Source organism: Cyprinus carpio, chromosome A8 (genome assembly GCF_018340385.1).
Source record: "Cyprinus carpio isolate SPL01 chromosome A8, ASM1834038v1, whole genome shotgun sequence".
NCBI classification, from domain to species: domain Eukaryota; kingdom Metazoa; phylum Chordata; class Actinopteri; order Cypriniformes; family Cyprinidae; genus Cyprinus; species Cyprinus carpio.
In genome coordinates, this window is record NC_056579.1 from 7,419,280 (window position 1) to 7,437,075 (window position 17,796).

Sequence of the window (17,796 nt, forward strand, 5' to 3'; positions counted from 1 at the left end):
ATAAAAAAAAAACGATGGCTTTTTAGTTTTACCACGGTGTGCTGACAATGGGAGCTGATTTCTACGGTTCCTCAGAAAAGAGTTTGATCTCTTCCTGCTAAAAAGAACATCTTCATGGGATGTACGACTGGATATTCGGATTATAAACGGTTTTATTCCCAATTTTACTTTCAGGTAATGTTAGTTTTGGTGTTTTTGGCGTTTGTAGGGATGTCTGTTGGAGAAAGCTACGTGTTGCGCGTGACTGGAGGATTTAACGGTCGTTTAGTAACTCGTCGTTTGTCATAGCTGGGGAACTCTTGCAGTTTGGATGATTATTTGCAGTTCAGTGTGTGGAAGTAAACCTACTTTTTTTGCACCTGATTTCAAAGGGGCTTAGATTTCTCTGTTTTTGCTCCACACAGAATGGCTCGCTTCGGAGACGATGTTCCCGGGGATGGGGGTTCGGAACGCAGTCGGAACCGGGATGCACCGGCGGTATCCACAGGTGCAGTTTCACCAGCCTTCAAACAGACCAAAGCGCAACGAGCCCGAACTATGCTTATACAACCCCATCCCGGTCCGACAGAACTGCTTCACCGTCAACAGATCGCTCTTCATCTTTGGAGAGGACAACATCGTTAGGAAGTATGCTAAAAAGATCATTGAATGGCCATATCCTTTTGTCAAAACGGTAAAACACGCCCTGCCCCCTAAAAACACACGCTCGGTGTTGACAGCACATGCAAATGTGTTGTCAACACGTATTTACATAAGCACATGCAACTCCTGTGTTCATTTCTGCTGATCTGAAACTCAAAATTACTTACTCAAAATCAAACTTAGAGGTTAAATTTGTTACAGTCCCCTCAAAATCTTTACCTTAATTTGAGTTCTAGAGTTTTTTCTTTATATATAGTGTTGTAAGACAAAAAAGACTATTAAACAAACAAACAAAAAATAAAAATAATGTTTATCATACAGCAGGTGTATTCAAGTCTTTTTCTTTTGTATGAATTGCATGTTCATAAAAGTCAAAATTCATAAAATGCATTTATATAAAAAAAAGACAGATCTATAAGTTAGTCGGAAATACATGTAATTCATACAAATAATGACTCTTTAAATACAGTTTGATATTTTTGTGGGGCTTAAAGTCAGAAATATATAACTGTCTGTGTATTGCATAAAAGTAAGTGAAAAAGAAAAACAAAGCAGTTTTTTGTTGTTTAAAAATAATATTGATAATTCAAAGATATGATTTTTGCCAGTCATTAAAACATTTTTGCATACTCACACGCCTTCAGCACCACTAGACTAGTTTTTAGTTATTGATAATTGTAATAATAATAATAAAAATAATATTTTTTTAAAAAAAATTTAATATACTTTTTCAATACAAATATTACATTTCTAAGAATTTGAAGCATGTTTAATTTTTTTTTTTTTAGATGTATTTTTTAATCATCTCTGATCTTTCTCACTGACCCTCTATCATTGTGATTTGCATTTGCAAGATCTGCTTACAGGCTTGTGCACGAGATTGTACTCATTGACCTGGTAATGACACAAAAGTAAAATTTTATGTAGTCTATTTGTAAATGCATGGAAGATTTAAAAATACACTTCCTGGTGTTATGCACTACATAATTCATTCCATCTGACTTGCTTTCAGGACCATGGACAGAGACAGTGAACGTTCCTCTATGTTTTCAAACTCATAAAAAAGTAATATATCAGAGTCAGGGCTTAATAATTCAGGGTTAAGAAAAATATGTTTTAGGATTCCAAATTCCAATCTGTGAGTAAATGTCTTTTATTGATGATGAGGTTTATGTTTTTTTGTGAGCTCTCTTTGTAATTAATGCCCTGTCAAGATGGTTCCTAATGATGAAGAGACATAAACAATCGTTGATGATTTTGTCAGGAGAGGGAGGAGAGATCTACCACATAATCCCTACAGGAGGTGTTTGGATGCATGTCATTGATTACAGACTTCAAAGTGCCACGTTGTGATTAAAAAAAGACTTCTCTATGATGCAAATAAGATGAGTCAGTGACAGGAGATGAAAAGCCCGTCGACCATGGTTGTCACAGGTGCACACTACTGGAACAATTGTTGGGTTTTCATTTGCCCTTTTTTTAATGCCATAGCAGACTGTCCAGACATGACTTTGTGGCTTAGCATTTACTTAAATCAGGCAGAGCTCAGTGACTAACTGTAAAGATTCAGTAAAAGCCTTGCTGTAATCCAGTTATTACAGAGTTTGCTGGTTTAAAGCCTTAGTGTTTGAGTTTTAAAGCATTTTACGGAAAAGTAAGAGTGTTTTTTGACAGCCATTGTCAGGTGGAGCACAGTATATACTTATGTAGATATTACAGGATTTCTGTGGGTCTTAAAAAGTCTTAATTAGCCCTTCCATAAATCAAAGCCTTTAAAATTCGTGACATTACATGTTGCATGCATTGCTAAAAGAAAGTAATATCTTCCTCAGTATTTTTGTCTTGTTTTCAAATGCAAATATCTAAACATCCTTAAGTCAAGATACATTTACTTGAGTTGCAAAATGAAGTTAGTAACTCTTGTTTTCTGAAAAAATTATCAGTTTATGCTTTAAAAAAAGAACAAATATCTGTCAATTGGGTGTGGAATTTGTTCTTGGTTTAATCATAACTTCCTTTTATCAATTTCACAGAAAACAAGACTTAGTACCTTATTTAATTTGCTTATGTAAATGTGTCTTGATTTAAGAATCTTTGGACAACAAGAAAAATACTTAAGAAGAGTATCACTTTTTTGCACTGTGATCAGAAGGTACAATAAAAGTTATTTCCATATTCTAGTGAAGAAAATGTGCTGTAGCATTCATTCACCTTTGCTAAAAACTTCAACACCCATAATGCACCTTTGCACTTTTTTGTGCCACCTGTCTGTTGATCCAGTTGTCTGTGGGCGGGAATACAAATATTTGATCTTTAGTTTTAACAAGAGCTCTGGAGCTGTCAAAAGTTTGTTGGTTTATGTGTTTTTTGTCATCCGCAGACTTTTGGTAAAAAATAAATGAGGATATCTGGATGCATTTAACATGGAGAAAGAGTACACATTGTTCATTTACATATACTGTACTACTGACATAGCAAAAATACAAAGCTGGTTGAAAATTTGCCAACTTACCCCTTTAACAGCCAAAAATATAGCATTATGATTATTTGTTTGTTTATGTTTTAAAAAGCTCTCTTTCAGTGACATTTGATGTTAAATTTAAAATTTCCTCACATCTAAAAACAAACGTGTAAATGCCAAATGAGTATGCATGCTAAAAAGAGAAACATCTCACTATGCAGGTGAGGGCTTTAAAGTGCGAACCAATCTGAGCTTTACACAGAGGTGTCATTTCCAAAGAAGAGAGACGATGACGTGTCAGTGTACAGTATGTGTTCCCCTGCTTTCAGCTGATTCTAATTCTTGCCTTGTGTTGAATGTCATTCCTGTCGTTTTGAGTGTCATGAAGAAGGGATGAAATTAGAGCGGGCATATGCTGCAATCATGTGACAAAAGGTTTCGTTGTTTATTGATGCCTGTTGTAAGTCAGTAACATGCTTAATGTTAAAAGCTGTTCAGCAACCTAATGAGGAAAAAAGGAGAGCGAATGAGCCTGGTGATATCATGGAAATGTGCTTGTCCGCGTAGATTGATAGTCTTTGTGTGTTCCCTCTTTTATTTGCTACAGCGTGACTGTGTGTGTGTGTGTGTGTGTGCCTGCATGGTAAATTCAATTATAGTATCTATCTGGTCTTGGCTTTCTTGTGTACCTAATGGCCCACTTGCGACATAATGCAAGTGTCAGTGTCTGCGATCACTTTAGGCAGATTTTAAGCATATGGTCACACATCTCTCGCTCTTAGAATGAGAGCTTCAGGGGACTGAAGAGATGGAGGCTCTGCTAATGGTGCTGTAATGACTTGGCATTGCCCCAAAATAAATGCAAGAGTCTGTTCCTCAGAGAAAGGAGCAAACTACATCCCTATGGGAATGATACTCGAGTGTATTACAAGAAAAGATCAACAGCATAATCAAATATATGTTGTAGACTCATTATGTTTTGGATTTGGATACATTAATAGCCAATGGTGACAAGTTGCCTGTTTTTTTTAAGCACTTTAGAACTGTTCACACTCGAGTGAGGAATAGCTTATAAGAGTTTTGTTCCAAAACCCAGCAAACTGCCTGCAGAGGGAACATTTTAAAGCAACATTTTAAAGAGTCAAAAACTGTTCTAAAAGGTAGGCGTCTTAATTATGCTGCCTCTTAAGGTACCTTGTTTTGATCAAGGTGTCTAAGGTTACCATTGCATATATCCTTCACTTACAAGGCAATCCCATAATGCATTGTAAGAAACTCCATGAGATTTCAAGGTGAGAGAAATGTTGATTATATATACATTTATCTCAGTGCTGAAAAGCATAAATAAAAAATAGTTTTGTGTCACCCAATGTTTTTTTTTGTTAACAAACCGAAACATACAGTATAGAAAAATCACAACAAACTAGAGTGTAAAAAACTAAAACAAATATCTAATAAGTTCAAATAAAATAAAAAGTTATATAAGCTGAGAGAAGAAAAGCATAATATATTTTTAATGCTTATTAGAGTATTGCGCAATTAGTTTAGCAGCATACTCTATTGAAATTGTGATATTTTAGTAAAGATAGTTCTGTTGAATAAAAATGAATTATTTTACTTGTGTGTGTGTGTGTGTGTGTGTGTGTGTGTGTGTGTGTGTGTGTGTATTTTTATAATTATTAGACTTCACTATAAGATTAAAAACATGTTGTTGCCCAACTCTATTGAGATCAGTCGTATAGTAAGTCACGTGTCTTTTTGTGTGGCGTGAATAGATGTTGCCTACTGTATATTGGTTTTCAAAATCACTCGCTTAAGTAGTTTCATGATGTTTAGGATATAGCGGATGCTGATACCGATATATTTCCTTTTGTTTGGAAAGTCTCTCCTGTGAAGAGATTATAAACCAATTAATTTTCAGTTATTTTATAATGATTTTACATTGTGAATTTCTTTTATAATGAGAGTACAACTACAAATCACTCACTGCATTTTTTTTTCAGACAGATGCAGTAGTAACCTTAACATTTTATTTGAAGATTTAAAATTTGTACGTGGTCTAATCAAAAAGAGTTGTAAAAATTCTGAAAATCTTTTAGAGCTCTTTGTATTTTAGTTTTTATGATTCGTTTGAATATACATATATATATATATATATATATATATATATATATATATATATATCTATATATATATGTATATATATCTGTGTGTGTGTGTGTGTGTGTGTGTGTGTGTGTGTGTTTGATTCCAACAATTAATTTTACTATGATTTCAATCTTTGACATGGCCTTACTCAGTCAATATTGGATTAGGATCAGGAAACAGTCCTCCATAAAATGCGTTGCACACATCTGAATATTTGGGTAGAACTGTTCTGGAACAGTGTTGTAAATACAACTTAACCACTGATTTCTAGTTGTGTCCTCTTTCGGAAGGCCAAACAAAGTAGTTTCACTTTCACAATGAAACACAGCGACACACACGGCGGGCTAGAGTGAGTGAAGGCTGGCTCACATGAACATTTGGGTGGCATTATGCAAATCTTCTCACATCCTGACGTAGACGTGGGGTGTGTTAGAATGAGCCGTTTTAGGGGTGTGTGGTTGACTATTAACTTTTATAAAGAATATCTCTTTGGATTTGAGACTTTAGTCTTTGCAACTTTACAGATCTACTTTATGCACCAAGAGCTTGTAACACTCCAAAGAGAAAGGAAAAATTTAAATCTCATCATATGACCCCTTTAAAGATATAAAGGTTATTTCACAGAATAATATTATGACATCAGTTACTGCTTCATCAGAAGCACAGTGTTATTTGTGTAGTTTACCCTTCATTTTATTACAAGTAGGCTAATAGCGCCCCTAAATTAATAAATGGCCTTACCGGATGGGCATTAGGACATGGGGGAGGCTGCCGCCGCTGCATGCGCCTGTGACTGTTGACACTATCACGCACTGAACGCATCATTCTGTACATGTATTTTCAAATTAAATGCAGTGATCCACAACAGCAAAACTAATCACCATTCAGACAAAAGTTTGCTTCAAGAATGACCACACTTTCTGCTGTGATCTTATCGCTAGCACAACCTGAGCACATGCAAGTTATTTGTCTTATAGACAAGGCATATCGGAATATTTTTTCATATTGGTCTGATGCCGATGTTTACATTTTAAGCCATTATTTGCTGATTCTGATAACTTACCAATAATATTGTGCATCATCCCTAGTTTAGGATGCTGCCTTAGAAAGTAGCTGCATATGTAGACAGTTCATTTGGAAACTGGTTTTGGAAAATCTCTTCGTTTGGCATATTTATAAGCTTTCTTTTTTGTAAACTTTCTCCGTTTCTGAATGTGTGACTAGCCACTGTATATGATTTTGTTTGAAATACATGTAATGCAACATGTATTTTGAAATACAATGTAATGTACATGAATGTATGAATGGGACTGCAAAGCTTAAGGTTCATATGTCTAACCTACATACTGTATGCATTTCTGTTGCAAGCATCCTTAATGGATGGTTCTTTTTGCATCAGTTGCATTAGATTGCACTGTATGACAGCTGTGGCAGACAAGGAAAAGTATTACTTCCTGCCATGTCTCATAATTATAATGCGGCCAAACAATGTAATGAAAAGCTGTTGATTAAGACTTTTCTAGGTATGATTCGAAAGTTGAATCTCCATGAGTCGAACATACTTTAAAAAAGCACATCTTGCTCCAATTTAGATGTTTGTCTTCCACATAGTGTTCATTTGTATGGGAGGAACCATCAGCATTTGCATGTAGTAGTATTGGACGCTGTCCAGTTTTGCTAATCTTATTCATTTCTAATAATGAAATTTCCTTTTTTAGATTTACTAATGTGATACATCATGTGATTTTATCAGAGCAGCAAGTTTTTGTAGACTCTTGAAATATTTCTGAAATGAGTGGTTTTTTTAAATAGATTTTTAATTTAATTTATTTATCCATTTTTCTGCAGTTGATACATTGGTTGCTAACATGGCAACCAGTGTGTCTTAACCAGGTGCGACACTGCAAGTTTCCATTAACAAGTGATTTGTCTGTCGTCCGCACCGAAAGCAAAGATACTGCAGAAGGTGATGTTAACAACCAATCAGAAGATATTTAATGTTTTATGTACAATTATGAGGAGATTTTGGACCAATGAAATAATATTGGGCAGGGTTGCACATCGGGAATAAAAACTAAGCAACAAAATGTTCTGTTGCAATATGGACTATTATTAAAGGAAAAAAAATATATTTTAATCTGATTTTTTACATTTAATAAAATAAAAATTTTTTAAAGTACATTTTGAATTGTATTTGTCTATTGTAAATGAAATCATAATAGATAGCGAATTTGTAAAAAATAAGACATACCTCTCCTCATATGTACACACAAACATGCACACACACAGAAGCCTGTGGCACAACCAAAGGTCACACCGGTTTGCAAAAACAGCATGTTCACGAGCCCTATGTGGTGCAGCAATGAACAATCTGTGCGTGAGAGCGGTAATTTAGGAAGGCTTTGTTTGAAGTGTCGCTCGACGTGTGATTTGAGCTCAGGCTGATGTAATGCTGGGAGGAAGGACAGAGATGTGTCTGGGAAGAAATGCAGTCATTTGGTAACCGCAGTTAGTGTAGAAGCAGCCATGTCAGGGAGATGCTGTGTTTCTAGGCGAATGCCATAGCACTTTATTTGGTCTTCCGAAAGTAGATACATTTAGGAGTCTTTAAGATCCATTTGGTGGATTGGAAACTTACAGATGGAGTCATTAGGGAAGAACATGTTTGTTAAGGTGTGTGTGTAGGCAGTGAATGTCAAGGAAGGGTGGAAGCACGTGCTGTTGCCTCTGTTAGTGACGCACATGGGAAGGAGATCATCAGGTGATGTCATTATTTGTCATCTCAGTTCCTGAAGTGGGCCGGTTTGGCTGCGGGGTCAGGTGGACAGGTCAGTTGTGGTGGGTCGATAGCGTCTTGGGGAAAGGATAGGGGCTTAATGAAGCGAGTGGGGAGCTGTGCTGCTCGGCCGGTGGGGAAGTCGCAGCTGTTCGCCACTTTGATCCCCACTGTGTGGCTGAGGGAGGAAGTACCCCACCGTGCCCATACTTACTCAATAATTGATCCTGTCAATTGGCCCTATACCTCCCTCCAGTAAATAGGAGAGGAAGAGACAGGGGATGTGATGGGGGGGGGATGTTAAGGATCTCTTCATTTGCCTTAACCAGGAATGAGCGTTTTAAAGTTAAATCAAATATTGTAAAGAGCGAAAGTTTGCATTTTGCTTATTATATTAAAGGGGTCATATGATGTGATTTCCAGTTTTCCTTTATCTTTGGAGTGTTACAAGCTGATAGATAAGATTCCTGAAGTTGCAAAGACTAAAGTCTCCAAAACAAAGAGATATTCTTTATTAAAGTTGAGACTCTGCGACGCCCCCCCCCTAACGGCTCATTCAAACACACCCCCACAAGTCTACTTCACGATGTGGAAATAATTGCGTAATGCCGCCCAAATGTTCACGCAAAGAAAGAAGGCATGGTTTTAGTAACCGCAGTTAGTGTAGAAGCAGCCATGTCAGGGAGATGCTGTGTTTCTAGGCGAATGCCATAGCACTTTATTTGGTCTTCCGAAAGTAGATACATTTAGGAATCTTTAAGATAACTTACAACAGAACAGCAATGCATTTTATGAATGACCATTTCGTGAAACTAGGAGAGGAGTCAATTCTGACTTTGCTACGACTATCCGGCGCTTCTGAATCAGCTACTGTAAGTATGGTTTGTTATTAGTTTAAGTATTTGCTATTCAAATGCGGAGTTTTGCGTGTTGTGCGTGTGTGTGAGCGAGAGACCAGGTCACATCACAGAATCAGCTGTCTTAACCGTCCGTGGCTTGTGTACTGCAAACACATACAAGCTTCATCACTGTGTCTGTCACCCAAATCTGTTCCCCTTTCGAGCTTGAACTGATGGTAAAACTAAGGACATTATTAACTGTCTTTACATTTATTTTGAAGGATGAAGCTTGCGATTATGGAATGGGGCGTTACATTTCCAACGAGTGCTTGCGGTGTTCGGCCAATCACAATGCACTGGGTCAGTTGGCTAATCAGAGCAGACTGTGCTTGTCGGAAGGAGGACTTTGTAGAAAATTACCCATTTGAGAGAGGCGGGGCATAGAGGACCTACAATAATGTACAGTATTTGAAAAATAATGTGTTTTTTGAATATTAAAGGATGTCAACATATTCTGTTACACCAAATACACAAAATAATGATCTTTAAAAAGCATCATATGACCCCTTTAAAGAAAGAAAGTTTGCTTCTTGACCACCAAATCAGCATACTGGAATGATCTTTTATTGAAATGAATAATTGTTGCTGAAGATTCAGTTTTGCCATCAAAGGAATAAATTGCATTTTTAAATATTAAACTTCATATCACACACGCTATCTTAAAATAGAAAAGTTATTTTAAATTGTAATAAATAAATATTTTTAAAAAACATTGAAAAATGTAGGATTTGCAGGATTTGGAGCCAACAAGAGTTTACTGTGGGCTTCTCGGTATGATGATGCAGAAATAGGAACTAAACAAACTGTTTTTGTTGGTTGCTTGTCACAGCTAGTTTGGACAAAAAGCAGTCTTTATTGGTTATGGCTTTATCCAGTTAGAACACAGTGTTAGAGTAATGTTTGTGATGTTATAAATATAATAATTTTATGTCTCTCACTCTCTATTTCCATGCATTTATTTTTGTCACTGTATCTCTCCTAATCACTTTGTCTCTCTCATGCTCCAAGCTTTCATTGGATTGAAATGCAATTCATTCTTTTTGCTCATCGAAAAGCACTTTGAACTGTATCACATTCCATTGCCACTACTTGCACTGTTATTTTGAAATATATTCCAGTAAAATGTAAAAATAGACTGAGAAAGTTTGGAAGAGAAAGAGTTTTCTGATAAAGTCAATAATCCAGGTGTTTGTTCATTGTGTGTGTGTGTGTGTGTGTTCACTGCTGTATGTGTGCACTTAGGATGGGTTAAATGCAGAGCACAAATTCTGAGCATGGGTCACCATACTTGGCTGTATGTCACGTTACTTAAATCACTTTAAAGGTAATGGCAATACCTGTGTGATTCTGTGGCTGGGCTATTCAGTATTGCCCAGCATCCTGAATTTATTAAGCTGATCTGAAGAAATATTGAGTATTGTGTATTGTGGTGTATACATTGAAAGTTTATGAAGTCAGTATTGATTGTACGAATGCATTCAGCAGCATGTAGAGAACACTGATGGCTCAGAGACCATATTAACTCTGAGTACTGACTTATGGCAGACAGGAGAGAGCCTGTTGCCACGGATACCATTCTCTCTCTCAGTCTCTCCATCGCTCTTTCTCAGATTGCAATGTAGCCTCTTTCTCTCATTCTATGTTCCTCTCACACTCTTTTGCTACACCTACAGGGGTCCCTCACAATGAGTGTGTCTGACATGTAGGTAACCGTACTGCTTTTCAGAATATTCCTGTCATTTGCCATACTTGGTGGCATGGTCAAAAAAGACAAAAGAGGTTCTTAAATACAAGTAATCTAATCAGAGTGAATTGTTCAAAGAATCATGTCACAGCATAGTCTCTTAAATCTGCAATTAATCTTAAATTAACAAATAAGTCTTTTGTAATTAGCCAAATTATTGAAAACCATAAGCTGGACATCATCTTCCTGACAGAAACATGGCATGACAGTAATCATAATTTTGTCCTAAATGAAACATCTCCACCATGTTTTAGATATTTCAGTGTCCCTAGAGTTAATAAGAAGGGTGGTGGGGTTGCCTGCCTGTTCCACAATACTTTGTGCTGTCAGCATATTTCTCTGGGAGATTTTGAAACATTTGAATACCTTGCAGTGTGTGAACAGTTATTTTATTGGTTCTGTATCATCCTCCTAGACTCAACAAAGGCTTTCTTGATGATTTTGGAGAACTGCTTTCTAGGATTTTAACTGATTTTGAATATGTCTTAATCACTGACAGTTCAGGTAACATTGTTACTTTTGAAATGCTCCTTTTTCTATTTATCACATTCTTTTATTCTTTCATATAAATAACCTTAACATACACTGTCTATTTTACCAAAACTTGTGTTGAATTTATTGTTTATGCCAATGCCAACATGTTGACACTAGCGTTATGCTACTAGAACAAGAACTCAGCAAAGTCTGGGCTTAATTTAATTAACACAAACTGAGGGAAAGAAATGCACAGAAGAGAGAAACACTTCCCCATAGGTCTGTCCTCCAGCTGTCAGTTCTATTTGTACTGAACTCTCTCTATCTTCTCTGTCCTAAGCAGATTTGGGATCTTTTATGTACCGTTTTTCGTCCCCACACACACTGGCAGAAATTGGCAGGTGCCTGCATTGCAAAATCCAACATTTTTCTGTACACATGCAAATAATTGGCTGACTGTGAACTCACAACCACCAGGGTTCCTGAGAACATCTTGTGAACTGCTGCTCTCTTTGTTTGACAGGACAAGGCAACAGTCTTCATGCACTCGTTGGCTGTGTGAGAGAGCTCATCTTTTACATGTGCACACTGAAGCACACTCCATTGTCCCACCACTGTGAAAAACCTGGAAATATTAGGGAATTATTTTAATTGTTTGAAAATTTCTATAGTGAGTATAGATTAAAAAAAATCCATAGTGGTTCAGTTTGTCAGATTTGTGAGGGAATCATTCTTTTGAGTTTTTTCTTTTAAATGAGTAAGTCAAACAGGTTCCAAAATCTAACAGGCTGTTTTGATAATGTACTATAAGACTTAAGAAAATTAGGAACTATGATTTTAACAATTTAATAGTTTAATTGTTTTTATGGTTTGTATGATTAATGACAATTGAAAAGTTGTTATACTTAAATATGTGCTGTGTTTATGTGTGTGTGTGTGTGTGTGTGTGTGTGTGTGTGTGTGTGTGTGTGTGTGTGTGTGTTTTTAAAAGTATGTGCTTTTTAAGGTGAGCACAGTAACATAGTGTGATCTCATATTAATATGTACACCAATGACCAAACATCAGTCACACAATCTGTCTTAACTATGTACTCTTCCTTAACCTTCCTCCTCAACTCCGTTTGAATACATGATCCTGGCCACTATTATCGCCAACTGCATTGTCCTGGCCTTGGAGCAACACCTGCCTGGAGAGGACAAGACACCCATGTCAAAAAGACTTGTGAGAACATGCCTACCCACTTAAATACACATAAACCACACATGAAGCATTGCTAAAAAGTTGTTTATCCAAATCATTTGTTATAAATTAATCATTTTTGCCTAGTTATCTACTTATAGATGCAGTTCTAGCAATTTGTGTAATTAGAAAACCTACAATTCTGGATCAGTCTAGAGAACACAGTTATCCTCCAAATGTTCTTGACAACATTATTCAGACTGTAGTTTCCCCCAGTGAATTACTCACCACAAGCTAATTAGTCCCATTCAATGCATTTTTCCCTAATGTTTTACCTCTGTGACACATTTCTGAGAAGTGGTTGTTTAAACAGACACAAGTAGTGGAAATCTTACCTCACTAAATAAAACCTCAATTAAAACTAAGATTTGTTGAATAGAACATTCTAAATCTAATGAGCACCCTACCTAGATGGCATTTTTAGGGCAAGCTTGAGTTTTTTTCTCTCTTTTATATAGGTAGTTTCTGTTGTCTCACACCCAGTCCATTCTCTTTTTTTCAGGAAAAAACAGAGCCCTACTTTATAGGAATGTTTTGTTTTGAAGCTGGAATAAAAATCATTGCTTTGGGATTTGTATTCCACAAGGGCTCGTACCTGAGGAATGGCTGGAACGTCATGGACTTCATTGTCGTCCTAAGTGGGTGAGTGACTACTATAAGTAGTCCTATAAGTGCTACTAACTTCTGAGTGATGCTGGGTTTGCTGATCTTAAACCTTTTCAGGTCGGGGTCAGTCATCTTCATTGGTTTCGAATTTTGGTGCATGGTTTTATTCCACCTTTACTTGCAGATCAGAGTTAGTCAGCTGAACCTTTTGATAGTTTCCCTGTATTTTGCATTGTAGAATAGGAGAATGTTTCCTTGCGATCAGCATTCTGCATTGGCAAGATGTTGCACAAAATAAGGCTGTATATTTGCTGAAATACACTGGACTTTTGCCTCATTTTACTTCATTAAACTCTGCTTGATTGAATCATTTGGGGAGAGTGTTAACTTTCAGACTAGACTGAGTGGAGAAATGAACAGCACCTTGAAAACACTCCATCGGCAAGAACAGATATTGCATTAGTGCTGTCAAAACAGCAGTGTCAAAAACTGCTCTCCTCAAGGGAAAGGCTGCTGCAGCTTTCATTTACAGAGTAAACTACAATTTAGAAGCCTGTAGGGCAGAGGCCATTTTGCACAGTACCATTATATTCTTCATGTGTTTTTCAGAGAGGACAGGTATCTAAAAAAGAAAGAAGGAAGAGAAGGAAAGACAAAAAGCAGATACACACATACACAGTGCAACGTAATGATACATATGAAATATTAATCGCTGTCATAGTGTTAAATTACAAAGGGAGATGGGCTTCTTAGAGAATTCTACATGATTTCAGCTTGTTTTCATTATTAATGAGCCCTGGATCTTTGTCTGGTTTAGGTGAGGAAGAAAATGTGAGAAAGACTTTAGCCTCTCAACCCCTATTTCTCATAGGCCCGAAAGATGTATACTGACACCTGACATGCACACAGAGCAATAACAATACACACAAACACCCATGTATACTGTATAAACCTCTGTGCCTGTAAGTCAAGACAAAGTTGGTTATACACATCATAAAGGGAAGTAATCATCAGAAGCAAGAGATAATCATTTTTGAGACGGCATGGTAGCAGCATTGAGGTCTTGTAACCATAAGGTTCGGACTGGCTGAAGTATAATTAATTTAATGACTGAGAAAACCCTTTAACATGACTCACATCAAGAAATTGTTCAACACAAATCCCATACGTTGCTTTGACCCTAGCAATTTTTTCTACACAATTCTGGTTTTGCTCCCCAGCTCCAAATTGGTCATATCGTACTGTACCTACACTACTGTACAAAAGGTTTTTTTTTTTTTTTTTGCATGGTCACCAAGGCTGCATTTATTTAATTGAAAATAGTGGTAATATTGTGATGTAATATTACTATTTAAAAGTTTTGAATGTGAAAATATATGTTTTAAAATGTACTTCTGTAATTGTAAAGCTGAATTTTCAGCAGCCATTACTCCAGTGTTCAGTGTCACATGATCCTTCTGAAATCATTCTAATTTGCTGATTTGGTGCTCCTTACAAGAAAAATAATTTTGGATGTCTTTGATCAAAATATTTATTTTAATTATCTTGTTATGTATATTATTTATTTATTTATTTTTGTAAAAATGCAAAAGAACTTACTGTCACTTTTGATCAGTTTAATGTATTGTTGCTGAATAAAAAAATATCTTACTGACCCCCAAACTTTTTAACTTTTGTAATGTATATTCTAAATAAAACAATACATTTTTCATTAATTCATTAGACTGATTCAGACCGATAACCTCTGAGATTGCAGTTGTGTTTTTTTTTTTTACTTTTTTGATTGATTCACTAAATAAAAGTCATTTGTTCATTAACTGGGCTATATGGTCATACACCATGATGTTTTTGTCAGCAGCTAGATCAGACAATGGAACAGAAAGACATTTTGTTTAATTATTGTCTTTGTGTTAATTTTTTTTTCTCATCACATTCAGACTACAAGCTAAAATTAGATAAGTAGCGGCACTGCTGAATATTGGTTCAGTCAATGTACTGTTAGGAGTAACTGAATAACTCGGGATATTGGTTTATTTAGTGTCAGAGGGAGTGTCAGGCACGTTTATAAACCTAATAACTTTGTGGATTAGTGCGTACTGGAGACGCGGACTGTTTCAAAAGATTCAGTTCGATTTGGTGAACTGGTTTGACTGGTTCACTAAGAAGATCTGGTTAAATAGAACGATTCGTTCACAATCCAGACATCACTAGACGAGATAAAACCAATAAAACCCATTACAAACAAAGCATTTGTTGCATCCAGTGGGGACATAATTACTGATTATAATGACTTACACTGTTTTTTACGTGTTGCGTTGCATCGCGCTGTGTAAACATAAAACCATGTCTGCATTTGTGATCTGAGAAACAACAACAACAAGCCTACTCTACTGCTGAAAACTCGCATTTGAATCATCATTGGCAAATTATTTAAATATAAAAAACATACTTACAGACTGTGAGCCAGAAGCGCAAGACTGTCCTTGCAAAGTTGGAACTGCATAACTTTATAGAAACAGCCTTTGTGCCACAGACGCATTGTAGGCTACTGGTTCAGGAAACAGTCCTCATCCTCCATAAAATGCGGAGCACACATCTGTATATTTGGGTTGAACTGTTCTGGAACAGTGCTGTAAATACAGCTTAACCACTGATTTCTAGTTGTGTCCCCTTTTGAAGGCCAAACAAAGTAGCTTCGCTTTCACAACAAAACACACAGCATCTCTACAACATGGTGGTGGCGGCAACAGCGAGAATAAATGTTACATCTTCTTTCTTTGCGTGAACATTTGGGAAGTGTTATGCAAATATTCTCATATCGGGACGTAAACATGTGGGGGCGTGTTTTTAAACGAGCCATTTTCGGAGGGCGTGGTTGACTCTTAAATTTTATGAAGAATATCTCTTTGGGTTTGAGACTTTAGTCTTTGCAACTTTACAGATCTTCTTTATGGATCAAGAGTTTGTAATGCTCCAAAGAGAAAGGAAAAATTGAAATCGCACCATATGACCCCTTTAATGTCTTCGATGTTGTGTCGTACTACTTGATGTGCACAGGATTTAGTCTCTCTGGCATTCTGTTTAGATTTCCATGCTGGCACTACCCACATAATGATATGCCATACTGATTATCTGGTCATCTTTGGTTAATGAGGACAGAGTTGAAATTGATTGAACTTTGAGTGTCACGTTACTATACTTGACCTGTGTGCAAGGTGTTGCCTGCTGTAGCTGTAAGATCCCTAGAGTACATAATTTTTCTGATGGAAAAAAAGGTGTAAACTCTGTAGTACATTGCATATGTATAGTTGAAGTTTTCTCTGTTCCTTTCACATGCTCTTTATCCTGTCGGTGTTCCTCCATCTAGATGAAATGGTGAGGCTTTATTTTATCAAAGCTTGCACCCTCATTAGGAGCTGAGTGAAGATTATAAGATCTGGTGGTATCAGATGAGTCATAGTCGCTCATTAGATTTTAATGAAGTCATGTGCACAGAGTACAAGGAGAAAGAACGTAAAATGAATAGAGAGAGAGAGACAGGAAGTGCACAGGAAGTTCATCAAATATATGATATCATTTTAACTACATAAAAACTGCAATATTGATTTAAAAGTGCATTTTATTAATGGTAATTGCAGCTAATATAGTATTTTCCATTAAATAATTTTAAACTATTTACTGTTGTAAAAGCGTGCAACAGTGGGATGCCAAGTAATTGACTACAAATGCACAATGCCTTTTGTCTTACTGAAAGTACTGTTTCGGGACTTTATTTTGTAATTGGTGACTGATTGATTTGTGAAAACATTAGGGAAAAAGAAAAGCATTTCGGTTTGAAGATTACGAAGGCAAACTTTATTTATTTAAATTTTAATTATTCTGGACTAATGATTTATGCACTGTAAGACCAGGAATGTGTTTTAAATTAAATGGGTTTAGTTTAGATTTTTTTAAGCACCTATTGCCTGGTTCATCCAAACACTCAGCATTGCATTGAAGCATTTGTTGACACTAAATTAATGTGTTCTTGTGTCATTTGCAGTGTCGCTGCATTGCAGTTATCAGTGCATGCTGACGTGTTTTTGTGCTAGTTATCATTCCTCTGCTCTTGACTGTGTATTATCAGCATTGTGTACAGGAAGTACAGATTAGTGCAGTATTGTGGCATGGTGGTGCAGAAGTATGATTGTATAGTTGCTGTGAGTAGGTGGATAAATGGGTTGCTAGTCCTTCTTTAAAGCCTATTATCGGCTTGCTCAGGACTCCAGTCATTTAAATGCAAATGGTGTCTTTGCAATCTTGGGGTCTGGTTGCAAGTCAACATCCAGCACCCAGAATCTTGGAGAATGAGAGGACCTCATCCCTAATTGCATTAATAAGCATTGGTGTCTACTAGTCACCCGCCCCCTCTTTAAGCTGTGGGCATGTGGCATGATGCACTCCCCTTGCACTCTCTGTCTGTGTCTCTGAGGCTCTGCCAAACACATAAAGCTCTCTCAGAGACCATGATAAGCATCCTTCAAATCCTCCAACATCAGTCTGTGCTGCCAATTTTGTGAAAACGTGCATGCGTGACGGTAAACACGATTTCTTTGGATGACGAAAATGATGAATTCCTCTGCTATAGTGCATGTGTGCTCAAAAGCAAACATCAGTACTAAAAACAGTATTTTTTTACACATGCCCAAGTGTTGATATTAGTTGTAATAAACATGTTTTTAGTAATCCATTGCTTTTAAAAATTAGAATTTTTAGCCTTATTTTGTTTTGAAGTTCTTTTTTATATAAGTGTTACAAAATTGCAAT

General features: G+C 36.5%; 1 protein-coding gene across 1 annotated transcript in view; it reads left to right on the forward strand.

The window, feature by feature from the left end:
* LOC109091950 (probable voltage-dependent R-type calcium channel subunit alpha-1E) overlaps positions 1–17,796 on the forward strand; it is a 144,125-nt gene that overhangs the window by 38,366 nt on the left and 87,963 nt on the right. The window contains 4 exon segments of the mRNA XM_042761890.1: positions 405–539; positions 541–654; positions 12,261–12,366; positions 12,887–13,026. Of these exon segments, the coding sequence (XP_042617824.1) occupies positions 405–539; positions 541–654; positions 12,261–12,366; positions 12,887–13,026 (495 nt within the window).